The sequence below is a fragment of the Oncorhynchus tshawytscha genome, linkage group LG16 (assembly GCF_018296145.1).
Source record: "Oncorhynchus tshawytscha isolate Ot180627B linkage group LG16, Otsh_v2.0, whole genome shotgun sequence".
NCBI classification, from domain to species: domain Eukaryota; kingdom Metazoa; phylum Chordata; class Actinopteri; order Salmoniformes; family Salmonidae; genus Oncorhynchus; species Oncorhynchus tshawytscha.
In genome coordinates, this window is record NC_056444.1 from 43,896,477 (window position 1) to 43,913,886 (window position 17,410).

Sequence of the window (17,410 nt, forward strand, 5' to 3'; positions counted from 1 at the left end):
TCACGTTAATTAAGGATCGGACCCTTTTTTTAAATTTTTGCCTGAAATGACATACCCAAATCTAACTGCCTGTAGCTCAGGACCTGAAGCAAGGATATGCATATTCTTATTACCATTTGAAAGAAAGCACTTTGAAGTTTGTGGAAGTGTGAAATTAATGTAGGAGAATATAACACATTAGATCTGGTTAAAGATAATACAATCATCTTTGAAAGAGAAAGAGAAAGGCCAATAATTACTTAGGAGTAGGGTCGCACATTTTGGGGTATATTCAGAGGTGGAAAATTTCCATGGGAATTAACGGGAATATATGGGAATTTATGGAAATATATGCAAATGAATAGTAATACCATTTAAATGTATGTGTTTTGCATTGGATTACCATATCATATGGAGACAGAAACATAAACCTTTTACCTTATCATAAGTAGACATCATTGCAAATGATTAACTCCTTCCAATAGAAATAATAAAAAAACTATTTAGTTATGAATTTAAATTGAATTAAATGAGTTGACTCTTCACATGGGATAATTTCACTGAACAACAAAAGAAAGGGAATATTGAATGATCCCCAACGATCCATCGCATCTCCCAATTTTTTTTTTAACATACATCTGTAAAATGAGAGTCTATAAAGCTTTGGTTGCCTTCATCTCAGGCTTCCATGTCTTCTTTCTGGACCTCCTCAATGTCCACCTCTTGAACATCAGACTCTGAGGCCTCATATTCACAGTACTTTCCAAACTGGTTGAAGATGGCTCCTTGTCAGGCTCAAAAAGCCTCAAATTTGCCCGGATGGCCACCAATGTTTCAACCCTTGTAATTGGTCAGCCTGTTGCGTGCTTTGGTGTGTGTGTTCCCAAACAAGCACCAGTTGCGCTCTGATGTGGCTGATGTTGGTGGGATTTGGAGGATGATGGAGGCAACAGGGGAAAAAGCCTCAGATCTACAAAGTCCCTTCCACCAGGTGGCTGATGAAATATGTTGGCATGTCTGCCATATTGCATCTCCATCCCAAAGCCCTTGCTTGGAAGTGTACTTCACAAGACTGCCAAGAACTTTGCCCTCATCCAGGCCAAGGTGGCGAGACACAGTAGTGATGACACCATAGGCCTTGTTGATCTCTTACCAGCATACTTGGGGTCCAACATGTATTCTGCGGCGTGTATGGGCTTCAGGCAGAAGTCTTCATGCTTTTTGATGTATTTCAGAACTGCAGTTTCCTCTGCTTGGAGCAACATTGATGTGGTCAGGGCATAATTTATTCTCTTACATCTGAAAGCAGAATTTAAACATCAGACAGGATGGCATTGTCTCCCTCAATCCATGCAATGGGTAATGCTATAGGTTTCAGGAGTTTCAGGCTGTTTTACCACTCTCTCCCAAAATACATCATCCAAGAGGATGATGGGCCTGTCCATATCAACAGACTGTGATATAGTAATTTCTTGGAGAGACTCCTTCCCCTCCAGGAGACTGTCAAACATGATGACAACACCACCCTAATGGGTGTTGCTGGGCAGCTTCAATGTGGTGCTCTTATTCTTCTCACTTTGCTTGGTGAGGTAGATTGATGCTATAACTTGATGACCCTTAACATACCTAACCATTAACTTGGCTCTCTTGCAGAGTGTATCCATTGTTTTCAGTGCCATGATGTCCTTGAGGAGCCGATTCAATGCATGAGCAGCGCAGCCAGTGGGTGTGATGTGAGGGTAGGCCTCCTCCACTTTAGACCAAGCAGCCTTCATGTTTGCAGCATTGTCTGTCACCAGTGCAAATACCTTCTGTGGACCAAGGTCATTGATGACTGCCTTCAGCTCATCTGCAATGTAGAGACCGGTGTGTCTGTTGTCCTATGTGTCTGTGATCTTGTAGAATACTGGTTGAGGGGTGGAGATGATGTAGTTAATTATTCCTTGCCCACGGATATTGGATTTGCTTGACCTTCACTTGAACTCTGTTGAACTCTGCATCCAGCAAATGAGTAGATAAAGCGTGTCTGGTTGGAGGGGTGTATGCTGGGCGAAGAATATTCAGAAATAGCAAGCGAAAACCCACATGGTACCAAAAACTAACTAGCAGAAATTGTACGTTATACATTATTCAAACACACTTTCCTGTAGGCTACTATTTAGTAGTTAACAAAAAATCATGTATGTCATATGAAATATATTCCCCCCACCCAGTATTGTAATCAAAACTTACCAGAAAGCATGTAGTCCTTGGCTCAGACAGTGTAGTAGTGTGGTCTCAATAGCATCGCATAAGTGTGCAAGATCTTGAGATTCAGCTGTACATGTGATGGAAGAGTGCACTGCACATGTGATGGATGAATACACTGTGCATGCAGAGGGTTGCAATTCCATTGAATTGGGGATAGTTTAACCAAAATATGCCACAAGACCTATAATTGCCTTATGTGTATTCCACATTATAGGTTAACTGTTATAAGCCAGCTTTTTTGATGAATTTAAGCAAAATTCCCCAAATTCCCGGGCTTAACTTCCCATGGAAAATTTCCAGAAGGTTTCCGACCCTTTGCAACCCTATTTAGGAGTCTAAGCTCAAAGTTTTAGACTGATTCAATGAACCATTGCATTACTGTTCAAAATGTTGTATCAAGTCTTCCCAAATGTGCCAAATTGGTTTATTGTACATATCTATAGAGAACATACAAAAATGATGTTGTATTAAAAATACAAGTTTACACACTCCCAGAAATGTCATAATTGATGGACAATTAGATTCCCTACCGAAAAGACACTAACCTTCACACATCTAGATGGGGGAATGGCTGAATGAACCAGAGGTAACTAATTTCCGTTTTTTTAGGACTACAAGCTGGCGAGCTCTATTTAGGGGAAACATTTCAGCTCCTGTCACAGGAAGTTTGGAGTTTTTCCTGTGAGTAACTCTGTGAGAAATGCACACTAAATCCTGCCTGGACACGGTCCAAGTTTCTGTGGCTAAGTCCTGAGTTATGGTGACAGATCTCAATGGTTTTAACACTAAGGGTGGCTCTCTATCTGAGATCATGATTCTCCATCTGAATGATGGGCTTTGGCTTACATACAGGATCTGGTTTGATTAAGAGTCCCTGAGAGTATGCACTGCCCACTCTGTTATCCATTGAGTTGTTCTGTTGTGCATTGTATCTCTGGAGACAATAACATATTCACTTGTGTGATAGCAGAGATAGATGGTTGCCATTACTCAAAGAATCATATTGTAGCTATGTAGCATATGCTACCCATGTTTTGCAAATAATTTTTCATTGGGCCATGCATGGTTCATCCTTCATGAGAGAGAATGAGCAATAGCTATGAGAGAATGAGCAATATGCATGAGAGAGAATGAGCAATCGGCATGAGAGAATGAGCGCTAGGCATGAGAGAGAATGAGCAATAGCTATGAGAGAATGAGCAATATGCATGAGAGAGAATGAGCAATATGCATGAGAGAGAATGAGCAATATGCATGAGAGAGAATGAGCAATTGGCATGAGCGATTGAGCAATAGGCATGAGAGAATGGGAAATACGCATGAGAGAATGAGCAATATGCACATTGAAGACACACAAATCAAGTGCAAGAATTGATACATTTTTTTAAATAGAAAATAAACATCCCTCCCCTCGCTCAAAATTAATGTTCTTATCTATACAGACATCCAAAATGAGTTGTACCCTTCACAAAGATGCGCAAAAAAGACTATGCAATAAATAATACAAATTCTGAGATATATCTTATGCTTACGAAATTATAGAATTTTATATTAATACAATTGCTCAGAGAAAGAGATTTTGTTTAATAAAAGTAATGTTGTTTTTTTCTCTCAAAAAGATAGGTGTCAAAAGATTCTTAAAAATAAAATGACATCTGCATGAGCGTTCTACTTTTTAAAATGAACCTCAGCTTAAGGAACTGTATTGTGGCCTTCCATGGCTTCCTATAAAATCCCTTTGTCATCCATCACCATGGGAAAAGGCAAAGAACTCACAAACAGAAAAGAGACAAATCTTAAAATCTTGTTTATTTTCATAAATCAGGCAATGAATACATTTAATTTTGTTTAAACCCGGAATACCACTATCAGGGCAGCAATTAAGCAGTAGACGAAAAATCCAACTGCCCAAGTAGGAGAAATATAGAACTTTGTTTAATCTTATTTAACCTTTAATTTAACTAGCAAGTCAGTTAAGAACTAATTCTTATTTACAATGACGGCCTAACCCGGATGATGCTGGGCCAATTGTGCGCCGCCCTATGGGTCACCAAGTCTCCAAATGAATAAATAAACACAACCACCATTCCAATAGGCTCTTTGGAAGGGTTGACAGAAAACAAATCTTTATTGCGAGCAACCAGCAAATGTAAACGCAATGAGTTTGCAAAATGGCATTGGCACTTTGATTGGAACCGGTGCTATGATCAAATAAAATGAAAATAGAGCTCTTTTGCAACGCACCCACCAGTGGTGGGTTTGGCGTCGAAAGAAGGATGCCTATGCAGAAAATAACGTACTGTAAAATATGGTGGTGGATCTTTGATGTACAGTGGCTTGCGAAAGTATTCACCCCCCGTGGTATTTTTCCAATTTTGTTGCCTTATAACCTGGAATTAAATTAAATTAAATTCTTTAAGGCAAAACTGCATCAGCTCCCTCAAGGTTGATGGGTTCCGCTGGTGTACAGCAATCTTTAAGTCATACCACAGATTCTCAATTGGATTGAGGTCTGGGCTTTGACTAGGCCATTCCAAGACATTTAAATGTTTCCCCTTAAACTACCTGAGTGTTGCTTTAGCAGTATGCTTAAGGTTGTTGTCCTGCTGGAAGGTGAACCTCCTATCATGACACAAGGCGAGACCCAGATGCAGACACAGGAGGCAGATGGTTGGAGTCTTACAATATTTATTAATCCAGTGGGGTAAGGCAAAAGAATGGTCATGGACAGGCAAAAGGGTCAGAACCAGTTCAGAGTCCAAAAGGTACAGAAGGGCAGGCAGAATCAAGGTCAGGGCAGGCAGGATGATCAGGCAGGCGGGAAAGTATTCCAGAGTCAGTCAGGGGTGAAAACCAGGAAGACTATCAAAAAGAGAATAGCAAAAGGAGTATGGGAAAAACACGCTGGTTGACTTGACTAACATGCAAGACAAACTGGCACAGAGAGACAGGAAACACAGGAATAAATACACTGGGGAAAATAAGCGACAACTAGAGGGGATGGAGACAATCACAGGAACAGGTGAAACACATCAGAGCGTGACACCTTCATCTCTGGAAGACTGAAACAGTTTTCCCTCAAGAATTTCCCTGTGTAAATGCTCAATTTTAGTCTCATCTTACCAGAGTACCTTCTTCCATATGTTTGGGGAGTCTCCCCATGCCTTTTGGCGAATACCAAACGTGTTTACTTATTTTTTTCTTTTACACAATGGCTTTTTTCTGGCACTCTTCCATTTGTTCTCTTTGTTGCCTCTCTGATTAATGCCCTCCTTGCCTGGTTCTTGAGTTTAGGTGGGCGGCCCTCTCTTGGCAGGTTTGTTGTGGTGCCATATTTGGACTATTTTGTGTATGTCCATTACATGAAATCCAAATAAAAATACATTTAAATTACAGGTTGTAATGCAACAAAATAGGAAAAACACAAAGGGGGATGAATACTTTTGCAAGGCACTCTAATAGGGATGTTTTGCTTCCACTGGTTCTGGTGCCTTTGTTATGGTAAACAACATCATGAACTTTACCATGTCCCAGGACATTTTAGCGAAAAAACTGGTTGCCTCTGCCAGGAGGCTGAAACTTCGCCGCAAGTGGACCTTCAAGCAAGATAATAACCTCAAGCCCACAAAGAAATTGCTAATTGCCCCCCAAAAATCTACATTTTGCAATGGTCATCTCAGCCTCCAGACTTGAACCCCGTTGATGGTTTTAATTGAAGTGGGCAGTCCATAAGAGCAGACCGAAAGATTCTGTATGAAGGACTGTTCTAAGATCCCTCTCACTGTGTTCTTCAATCTAATAAAACATATTAGAAAAAGGCTGTGCTGTTTTCCTTGCAAGTGGCAATAGTTTTAACACCAAAATGATATCTTTCTCTGAGCAAATTGCATTAATGTAAAATACTATAATTCACCAATTTAAGGAGCATACGATATAGTTCAGAACTTGTATGATTTATTTTATACAGTTTTCTTTGCTCATCTTTATCTTTATCTGGCTTGTGTGAACCAGAACGGCTCAGTGGAGCATGTTTCTGTAGCAGCTGTTCAGTATTCTGTACAGTATCTTTATCAAGGATGCCAATAATTCTGGATGTGACTCTATATTCAGTCAATACAAATGTTTTCCCAACGTAACCGCTAAAGTCTTTAGAAATGTCCACCTCGTTGCTTTGTTGCCAGCAGTATGTGAAATAACAGTGGAAAGGGCAAGCCGCACTAATTTACTTCACACCACATTCCTTCTGAAGTAAACGGGTCTAACCTTTACACAGTAACCCCACTTAGTCACCTTTCCTTATAAACACGCCGGTTGAAAAATCTCATTTAATGTCAGTAAGCCGATTGGACCTCTCTCTTCCTTTATTTCCATCTCTTCTGTACCTGTCGTACCGTTCTCAGCTCTCCCTCTCTCTTTTGCTCTTTCTCTCGTTGCTTCGTTTTCACTCCCAGCTCTCTCCCACTTTATCTCTCTTTCAGCTCACTCTCTCTCAGCTCTCAGCTACCCCCTCTCTCTTCACCCTTCCTTTTCTCTTTTTAGATTCTTATTCAGAGAGGTAGGCAACACTTTGCGTTGGTAAATCAATAAAAGTGTTCCCTATAACAGACTTCTGTGTTTTCCTTTCATTGATCCTGTCAGCCAAGATACATTTAAGAGCAAGCCAAGCGATTACCCATAGCAATCCTAACTCTGATCCATAGTGCAGATGACATCAGCTCGGGGTAATTGTGATGCTGAAAAGGGGGCATTGTTAATCTTCTTTTTTCCTCGCTTCTGGGCCTGAGTTCAAATTCTCATGTTCAATTCATTTAGATGTTAATTGTGCTTGGGTTATGGTCTAGACCAGGGGTAGGCAACCCTAGACCTAGAGGGTCGCAGGCACTTCATGTTTTTGTTCTAACCAACCTGGAAGACCAGGTGAGTTGAATGTAGGCAATCACTGAATTGATCAATTAGCTCAGTTGGCCCTGTGTGGTGCTGAGTTGGAACAAAATCCTGCAGTGCCTGCGTGACTCCAGGAACAGAGTTGCCCACCCCTGGTCTAAACTGCCTGCATGGGAGGCAATCTCTACACTACCTTATCTCTGGTGGGACTGAGAGAATGGAGAAATGTGATTATGCATTGTTATGTGCAACAGGGTCAACTGTACTTTAGAGACCCTATGAGTCATCTTATCACAGTCAGACATCAGCAAGGGCAGGAGGTGGATTGAGTATTTTAAAGTAGGCTGTTTATTTTCTATTGGTTGTGCAGGTAATTCATGGGAAATTGGAGACGGATGCAATATTGAGAATGCAAAGTCTATTGAAAACACCTCTAATAGAAAGAGTGCTCAGAACAGTCTGATCAATGGGAGAGTTACAACGCTTATTGTTAAAGAAAATCTGCTTGACTTGATGAAGCAGAATAGTGACAAGCATAATACAAGTTTATCTTTTGCTCCTATGATACACGGAGGAGGAAGTACTAATGCTCCAAATGATTGTAATTGAATCCCGCTGAAATGAAAGCAACTCCGGCAAATTAACACTCAGATTATAGTGATATTATGTCTGATCAACGCAGACAATGTAAAGTATATATACTGTAGATGTGTTGTGTGTAATCTAGAGCCAAGCATGTTGATTTTTGATCTTAGGGTATCCTTGCTATTGGCACACTTGTTGAATTATGCAACAGAACATGACAACAACAGTAATTAATGAAGCAGCCTAGACAGTGCAGGTGAGTGCTGGTACTGTGGGCCAAGAAAGAGCTTGTGTTCCACCCCTTTTTGTTTAATGTCTTTATATGTAAATCCAGCCAGTGTATTGATGCAAATGAGGGACACATTATTTTCTTCATTTAAACACAAAACATTCAAAGAACACCTGATACCATTAGAAAATGTATATATGAGTGCATTCTAAGAACACATTTGAAATGTTACAGTAAATATAATACCTGAATTCCCACCAAAATCCCTGAACTCCATTATTTATCCATGGCATTAATTTTTTATTTATTTTAATGCTTTAATAATAATTCAGTCAATATTTGATGGATTTTACAAATTCAAAATGTCTGAAGTCTACATCCATTGTCCAACTGTTGCGTGTATAAGAATTGTTTTTAAAACCATTAACAATTGTTTTTATTACAAACAGGCATCTCGCTTAATTTGTAGTCCATTAGCTGGCGCAGAGAGAGGTGCAAAGGTGTGAAATCCTAATCACAGACCGTTTATACCCACTGTGTCTCATAGAAGTAGTAATGTGGGAAGCTCTTTGTCTCACTTTCATGAATTTACTGATTCAAGGTTTAGCCCTTTTATTCAGAGGGAGGTCAACGTGCTAATTAAAAAGCATGCTCTGGAAAAGTAAATTATTGCGATGGAGTGATTAACACATTCCTAGACCCAGAATAAGTGGTGTGGAATAATTATATCAACAGGCCAAGACACATGGAGGAAATCAAGGTTGTGCTCCCGAAATAACACACAAACCTCTTTCTGATTCTTAAATCGTTCCCTGCAGCAAAAAGCTCAGGAGAGAAAACTTTTTTTTCAAGCCCTGTTCCTGAAAGATGGGATCTGACTCAACAATCTATCAGACCTATATAAGACCTTTGGGGAGCCAGAGTGCATCACATTATAACAACAACATTGATGAGATACAGATCCTATCAAACACTGAAAATAGATACTTTTGGAGAGAGAGAGAGAGAGAGACAGGGATAGATAGAGAGACAGAGAGAGAGAGAGGAATAAGGTGAGAGAGAGATGATGTGTGTGAGCCCACGTGTGTTTTAAATGCAAATATTTTTTGTTCGCTTTTCCCATTACTTTGCCTTCTCATCCTTTTGACCCAGAACACTCAATTCTGGCGAGTGCTGAAGTGGTTCAGCTACTAACATCTGACAGTATTCCTTCCTATGAATTTGTGTAATTGACTTACAACTACAACTGATTTTGTACTTCCGTGTACGTTTGGCCATTCAACACTTACTAAGTTATCTTGAACATGACCTCCCGTTCCCCTATTTGTCTGCTTCATGTAGTTGACCCCCTTTGAGTTGTGGATCCAACTATATCTCACACTCAGTGCTGTGTGAGGCAGGGCTGTGGAATCCCAATCAGTGGGCTGCTGTGTCCTCATTCTCCTGTTTTCCCAGTGTCCAGCTGCTTCTGGTCAGCCTAATGAGAATGGATGGCATTCATACAGTGGCTTAGGTTAGATGGTGTGATGGGGTAACACAACCACATCAATGTGTTGCTCTCAGCCCACCTGAGTGATGCAAGGTAGCTGCTGAACACTCATTATTATCATGATTCCACTGTGGACCGGTGAGGAGGGTTGAGTATAGATAAGGAGATAACAGTGTCCATTTCCCGAATACTCATACTGGCGTATACATACTTAAAGTGCATACTATGTACTCATCGTCGCATACTATTTAGCACGTACCGTTTTGTAAAAAAGTATGCAGTATGCCACGGCCGCAACGCAGTAGCGGCTCCTGACTGCCTGAGTAGGTGGGGCGGGGCCGAGTGCGGGTGGGTTTTTCCAAAATCAACAGACATGTACCACAATAACCAGCTTGATAATAGCTCATTTACAATTCAATGAATTTCTCTAAACTCTGAGAAGGAATGGAGTTATAGGCCTATAGGCTAGTTATAGTCAGACTATCACATTCAACCAATACTGTAGCCAATTTACAACAGACTGAAGACAGAAACAGGTCATTTGGTTACATTTCAAAATATTTATTAGTGGAACCAAAGTGCTGTAACATGTATAATTTACATCAAATAGTCAGTGCACTCACCAAAACGTTTAAATGTTCAAATCAAAAGGCTATTGCACAAAAAAACGTGGACAGTCGAGTGGATCGCAAATTCAGAACCGCTGGATAACTACTGTACATAATAAACTAAAGCACTGATCTTTGGTAATGAGACCAGAATGCCTGCTTAGGTTTGATCCATACATTTATAGGTATCCTGTACTACAAAACTTTAACAATCCATATCCACATCCAAAGTCCCAGGTGCCGACACATTCAGAAATAAAAGATTGTGTAGTATTTTGTTTCAAATCTCTGACGAAGGCCAAGAGAATAAAAACACTTTTCAATGGGAAAACAGAAATCCACTTTGAAAAAAAATGACTTCTGTTTTCAAAGATATACAGTAGCCTACGATGCAATACTCATGATCATTTTAAGGAGAACAAGAACTATTTAGCCTACATTTGAACACCACCGCAGAAGCTAGTAGCCTACTTCAGGTTTGGCTACTTGAAAAGAGCTAGGGCCTATCACTCGAAGCCCACCTCTTCCAATGCATTAAGCAAATGTGTGCATCAAATTCTAATAGAAGAAGAGCCTAAATGTGTAAGGGATTTCTTCCATTGACGGAGAGGCGGACCAAAGCGCAGCGTGGTTATTTTGATTCATGTTTTAATAAATCACTTCATATGAACAAACTAACAAACTAACAAAAACAAGAAACGTGTGAAAACCTAGACAGTCCTATCTGGTGCAAACACAGAGACAGGAACAATCACCCACAAACACACAGTGACACCCAGGCTACCTAAGTTTGATTCTCAATCAGAGACAACTAATGACACCTGCCTCGGATTGAGAACCATACTAGGCCGAAACATAGATATACCCAAATCATAGAAAAACAAACATAGACTGCCCACCCAACTCACGCCCTGACCATACTAAATAATGACAAAACATAGGAAATAAAGGTCAGAACGTGACAAAATGAGTATAACATCCTGGCATTTAAACCATACTAGATTTTTGGAAAATTCACATACTACATTTTCACATACTGAGAATGCTTCATGCGCGATTGTGTAGTTTTCTGTTATTCGTTGATTTCGGTAGTGCATCTCCATATTTAATTGATCAGCTGTTGTCAAAGCCGAAAATAGTATGACATCCGGGCATATAAAGTATACTTGATTTTGTAAATGTTGCCTACTATTAAACTGATTTTTTTCGCATACTTAAACGTGAGTATTTAGGACGCAAGTATGGGTATTCGGACATGGCAAGTGTCTGGGTTATGTCCTTTCTTTTCACATGATATTTCAATTAGCTACACGTCACCTGTAAAGTCAACCGGAGGTTTGATGAGCCAAGCTGTCTGTGATAATTGTAGGGAACCGGGAACATCTCAAATGATGATAAATAGCTTAATAGTAATAATGATGATAATTAATTGCTTTTATACAGTGCTTTTTACTAGGTCTCAAAGTGGTTTTCACTGTCTGTCTGTTTGGAACTCACGTCATCTACCACCAATAATAAGTGTATTTAGTCAGGCGTATTTAGTGAGGTAAAATATTCAGAACGTTGCAGACAGAAATATAATGAATAGGGTTGAATAATGTATACTGTTGCTGCACCCTCTTAAACAATAGAGGAGTAAACATCACTTCCTCTCTGTCCTCCAATCAGATCCCTCAGATCAGCTACGCCTCCACGGCCCCGGAGCTGAGTGATGACAGGCGCTATGACTTCTTCTCTCGGGTGGTTCCTCCAGACTCATTCCAAGTCCAAGCCATGGTGGACATCATCAGAGCCCTGGGCTGGACCTACGTGTCCACCGTGGCCTCTGAGGGCAGCTACGGAGAGAAGGGTGTGGAAACGTTCCAACAGATCTCCAAGGAGGCTGGTGAGTTATGGAAGTAGTAGTGGAAATGTTACTGTAAATGATAAGATACTATGGCACGATTTAGTTTTGGATTTATTTCTCAAAGTGCTGTAGCCGTCAATTACAGTTAGAGCAGTGTTGTTCCTCTTTAAGCCTTTTTTACCCAGGGTCCCATACCGACAGGTGAGTGTTTTGAGATGGGCAGTACACTGAAAGGCTGGAGAGGAGAGGGGGGCGGGGGGTGAGGGGGAGGCTGTTTTGTCCATCTCGGATCACTATGGACCTACAATTTGCTGTAAATGCCATGCTGACAATTATATTTTGTAATAAATTAAGAAGTATTAATTAGCTTGACAACAATTAACATAGTGACTTCTAGCTCTGTGAGTGACATTCAGTTCTGTGAGTGTCCTAGGGTAAAATATGTTCTAACAATATAAGAGTTTGTTCTGTGGGTGCTGGCAATATTCGTTGTGTGGGTTAACTCTTAATTCCATTTCCATCCAAGTGACAGGTGCTGCTTTAAGAAAGGATTACATATTTCATAATCTGGCCTAAGAAATTACACTCCATGATCCACGGTTCAGCATTCATACAACTCCTCCCCTGGCAATAGTGCTGTACCAAGGGATTCTCCTGATTCTCATCTTGATCTCTACAGATCCCAATCCATTTCCTGTAATTTGCACCTACTAGCTAGATCCCTGTCGACCAATCTCCGAACTTTGGTACCGAGGAGTGATGCTAGTGAATGCCAACCTCTGAAAGGGAGAGAGCTAACGATATCCCATGGGCGATGATCAGAAGTCCAGCGGACATGAATATTTAATCTGTGCACGTTCATGTGTAGTCTGATCACTCATTAAAACTTTAACAGGCTGCTGTGGCACTGGAGAGAACAGCTGCAGGAGGAGCCTCTGTAGAACACTGAGATGGAATTGGGAAGAAAAGTCTGGATGATTTAGTGGGTTATTTTGGCTGGGTTTATATTTCAGCTTGTTACATCCTCCAATGCACACGGTGGGTCTGCAGCTAACAGATTGTTTTCTCTCCGTTGTATTTCCTTCACTGGTGTTTGTGTCTCAGCATAGAGTCGGCAAAATTATGTTATTGATGTTATTGTCTTGAATTTAAAAATATCACAGACAAGGGGGTTAGAAATGATAGAATATTGCTGTTATTGTTGACTCATACATTACAATTGAGCTGCAGTCAGGGAATGTTCTGTATTCCCATACAAATCAAATAGGAATCATTTACCTCAATGGAAGCCCTTGCACACTCTAGGCATTGTGATTTGAATATAATAATTGATTAAGATTATGACATAACTCCGTATATTTATAACATCAAAGAATGGGCTAGTTGCAGGATCACTTGCGGCAAGTGAAGCAGTAGTGGTGCCATAGAAACAACAACAACAACATTCAGACCTAAATACACGACAGTATATTGTTTGAGTTGATCTGTAGGGCCATGAGATGTTTTGTGGGCTCCTTATTCTTTTGGTGAGAGTGAAATGTCAGATGCATTAGTAGCATTCTCGCTTCACCACTTCAAGCATCCACCGGACTAATGCAATATGGCCGCCCATTACCCTGAGTAGAGACTAGATTGATGGTCAGCTCGTATTGATCTCTTCTGTTTTCCACTCTCCCCCTTGTTTGGGTAGTCTTCCACCCTCTCGGTTCCATGCGAATGCACTCTCCTCGTAACCGATGTACAGTTTTTTAATTCTAACTTCCGTTTCCCCTGAAAAATGGACGCGGGGACTCATCTCAGATGTCTTTCTACGGCTGCTACGCTAAGTTATGCGAATTAGTTGTCTTTTCTTTAGAAGTGTAGCAAGGGAAGATTCATCTAGTTTTCCTCGGCTTGGGTCTGGAGCAATGGAGTTTGTTTTTCCTCTTTGATAAACAGACTCATGCAAGTGTGTTTGAGGAGTAGATACTCCCACAGACATCACTCTTAAATGAATTGCAGTATGCTGCCACAGACGTGTTTTCATGTCACTTATTTGAACTGAGAAAAACCTGTCAATTTACACTCTGAATATATTGCAGTGAGACGTGACTTCACTGGCTTGCCCTCAGTATTTGACCAAAAGCTTGATGTGTTCTCGTAAGATGAGCCTTTTAAATTGGAACAGTGTGCTCCTGCAGCCATCCCATCTCTCTTCTAGGGTGAACATGACAGTGGAATGGAATATGGTATCAGGAAGGAATGAAGGAAGGGGCTCACATGTACAGAGTAGGAATGGCATTCCATTCCTGCAGGGCTCCCACTTGAGCTGCATTGGGAGGAGCTTCATTGGGCGGAAAGTGGTGGTGGAGGGAGCCTGTAGTAGTTCTGCCTCTGCTCTGGAGGTGATAAATATAATTGGAGAATTATGAATCCCCCCTCGGGGGTGGGGTAGTTCTGCGGGAGGGGCGGTGGGGTCAGAGCAAAATGGGTAGGGAGGGTGTTGAGTCCTTTAGGAACCTCCCGGATTTCAGGGGAGTTTCCTGAAAAGCCACGGTCTAATCCCCCCCCCCATGAATACTTGAAGCTGTTAATGCAGCACACAACCTGTGGCACGTAGCCCAGACATAGCAGAAGCCTGATGAATTAAATCATTATTTTATCTGTGATATATTAACCAAACTGGGAAATGTGGAGCATCAAGTTGGAATGGGGGGAGGATGTTTAATGTAGATACCAACCAGTAGGTCCATCATAATAGAAATGAAGTATATTGTGAACATTGAAATGTCATAGGATTCTAATTTCACAAAAAACAAATCATTAGAATCTCCTATATGTAAGATTTGAATGTTTGCCACATAAAGCAGTGTGAGGAGTAAAACACTCCACTCTATGATATCCCCTGCATTTATCTCTGAGTTATAATTTCCTTCTCCAAAAGAGACATTGCACTGCTCTTTATTCCAGTGTCTGCTGTGTGAATGGAGAGCTCTCTCTCTTTCATGTCCAGAGATAAGACACTCTGCCAGTGGCAGGTGAAGGCACTCAGACCCACAGCACAGAGTTCTGGCAGTAGACTTCTGGCTCTGATGGCTCTGCCTGGTTTTCCCATCTTGGCCGACTGACGAGGAATTCTGCAAGTCATTCAATAATTTAGCCTTGGCTGCACAGCACACAGCCAGTCTACAACCTTCGGGGCAGTCTAGTCCTCACAGCATGTTCAAGCCTGGTGCTCAGAAAGGAAAACCACTCAAAAAGCTGCTTATCTTCATCAGTGGCTGTCTGCCATGACCCATGTCTCTGTCCGCTTCCAGCTTCAAGTGTGGCCTCTGCTTCCCATACACGCTGTGACAGTGACAAGCATATTCTTATTGCCCCTGAAATCTAGATCTACATTTTATGGTGAATTAATCCTCATTACATGTAATACCCTGCGACAGACAGACAGGCACATAGACAGTTTCCCAAAAAGTAAACCTCGTTTGTAGCAGTGGCATAAGCACCCCTAGAGCCCTGAAGAATCATGTTGAATATCGGTGCTGAAATGGAGCTGTAGTGGTGTCCCTATGAGACCCTTCGGCTGCTGCTACTGCTGCCTCTGTCTCTGCTGCTACAGCTCCACAGATGCACCACAATAGCAGACTGCCCTTTTCATTTTAACAGGAGAGCCCAATCCCCAAGCATTTAACAAGCTACAAAAGGAGCTCAGCATTTTTGTTCTGTCCACTTATGGGGATTACAGGAGCCATCCTAACTGTCTTCGTAGAGATATATTGTCTGAGAATCAGCAATATTTTCTAATTCTGTCTATGGCTGCTGCTGTGGGGATAGTAAGAGGGGGATGGAGGAGAGAGGGAGAGCTGGGAAGGAGTCCTTTAGATGGAGCTCTTTTTAGATGTAGCCCAGTAAACAGATGGAGGTGTGGTTTCTCTTCTGCAAGCTCAAAGCTGTTTATATCAAAGTAATGAGCCTGAGCAGATGACCAATTAGGAGATTCCTCCCATTTCTATGTCTACTCAGGGAAACCAACCCAATGTTGGAAAGGTTAGCTGATATTAGGAGTGCTTGAGTCAGAAATTTTAATTGGTTTGGATAGAGAAGCCTGGGTGTTAACTCGGGACCAAGCCAGACTGCCGCTCATCATCTAGTTCTAACTATGGTGTGTCTTCAGGTGCACAATAATGTCCATTTACTCTATATGAGTACAGTAACCGCTGGAAAAGGTTGGCCCATGCTCTCACATCTGCTCCAGCGGACGGAATGCAATTAAGGTATTTGTTTAATAAGATATGATTTGATTTTTATATTTACATAATGAGCTGATGAATGTGTGCCGAGGATGACAAAAAATCTGTCAAACTTATTGTTTGTTTTTCTTCTCACAAAATGGTGGCTGCAGTCTCTCCTCCAGCACCAGTGTTTCCTCAGCACAACACAGAGCTACGGGACGACATTTAAAGATGACCTTTAACTCTTGACAGGAGTAAATTAGGTCATATTACAGGCCCTTCATTTAAGATTCAGACAACCATGGATTACGCTAAATGATTGCCCTTGTTAATATTCCCTCAAGGACAATTGCCAACTAAGTTTTGGCCATATCTTTGAGGTGACTGTCACGGTCGGCTCGCCAAATATCTAATACCTATTTAGTGACGCACGGAAGCAATCAGTACCTTTCATCCTGTACAAACTCATTAGCACTGACCTGTCTGAACATGATTCATTGTCAATATCAATATCCTCCTTGTTTGTGTAGCCTGTCTCCAGATCTGATTGGTTGACTGTCCATTGTGGTGTGTCTAATAATGACGTTAAATGAAAAGTCAATGGGGAAGGGACAACTTTTGAATCTGTGGTTACAAAGTGTGAAAAGTGTATTTATGTGTTCCTTTTACCCTGTTGACACAGTTTCATATTGTTTTGGTCTTCTGTTGTCCTGCAATTATTCACCCACAGCCCTCTATTAAGAAATGGATCCCACTATTAATTTGTGAGGGTTTTTCTTTCAGTTGTTCATTTTCATGCTGTTGTTCATCCCCAGTGATGTACCACTTACTGTAAACCACTCAGCTCACAGCATTTATGACTCAAACGTAAATGGGATGTATAGTACGTGTATATTTTTTCACTCAACTATCTTGGAAAGACAGAGATCCTATTGCGAGGATGAATAAACAATAACAATATTTCCCTTAGAAAGGATTAACACGATCTTGACTTGAGGGTTTCAAGTGTGTGCATGTCCGTGTGTACGTGTTCTCATATGTGTGTGTATATTTCTGTGTTTGCCTCTGTGTGTGTCTCTGTGGGTAAAAATCCCAGAAGTCTCATCAGCTCTCCTTCTTTCTCTCTCTCTCTCTCTGAATTAAAGGTGGGATCTGCATCGCACAGTCTTTAAAAATTCCCCACAACCCCAAGCTAGAGGATTATGACAAAGCCGTCCAACAACTGCTGGATATGCACCACTCCCGGGCAGTCATCATCTTTGCCAGTGAAGAAGACATACGGTGTGTAGTTCAGTACACAGCATCCGAATGCATCTATGTTGTTGAGGG

At 41.1% G+C, this 17,410-nt stretch overlaps 1 protein-coding gene across 3 annotated transcripts in view; it reads left to right on the plus strand.

Annotated features, from left to right (window-relative positions):
* LOC112215712 (metabotropic glutamate receptor 7) overlaps positions 1-17,410 on the plus strand; it is a 175,091-nt gene that overhangs the window by 110,132 nt on the left and 47,549 nt on the right. For all 3 annotated transcript variants that reach the window (XM_024375021.2, XM_024375019.2, XM_024375020.2), the window contains exons 2-3: positions 11,693-11,909; positions 17,227-17,362. In XM_024375021.2, coding sequence (XP_024230789.1) covers positions 11,798-11,909; positions 17,227-17,362 — 248 coding nt within the window. In that variant the 5' untranslated portion in view covers positions 11,693-11,797. The remainder of the gene's footprint in view (positions 1-11,692; positions 11,910-17,226; positions 17,363-17,410) is intronic.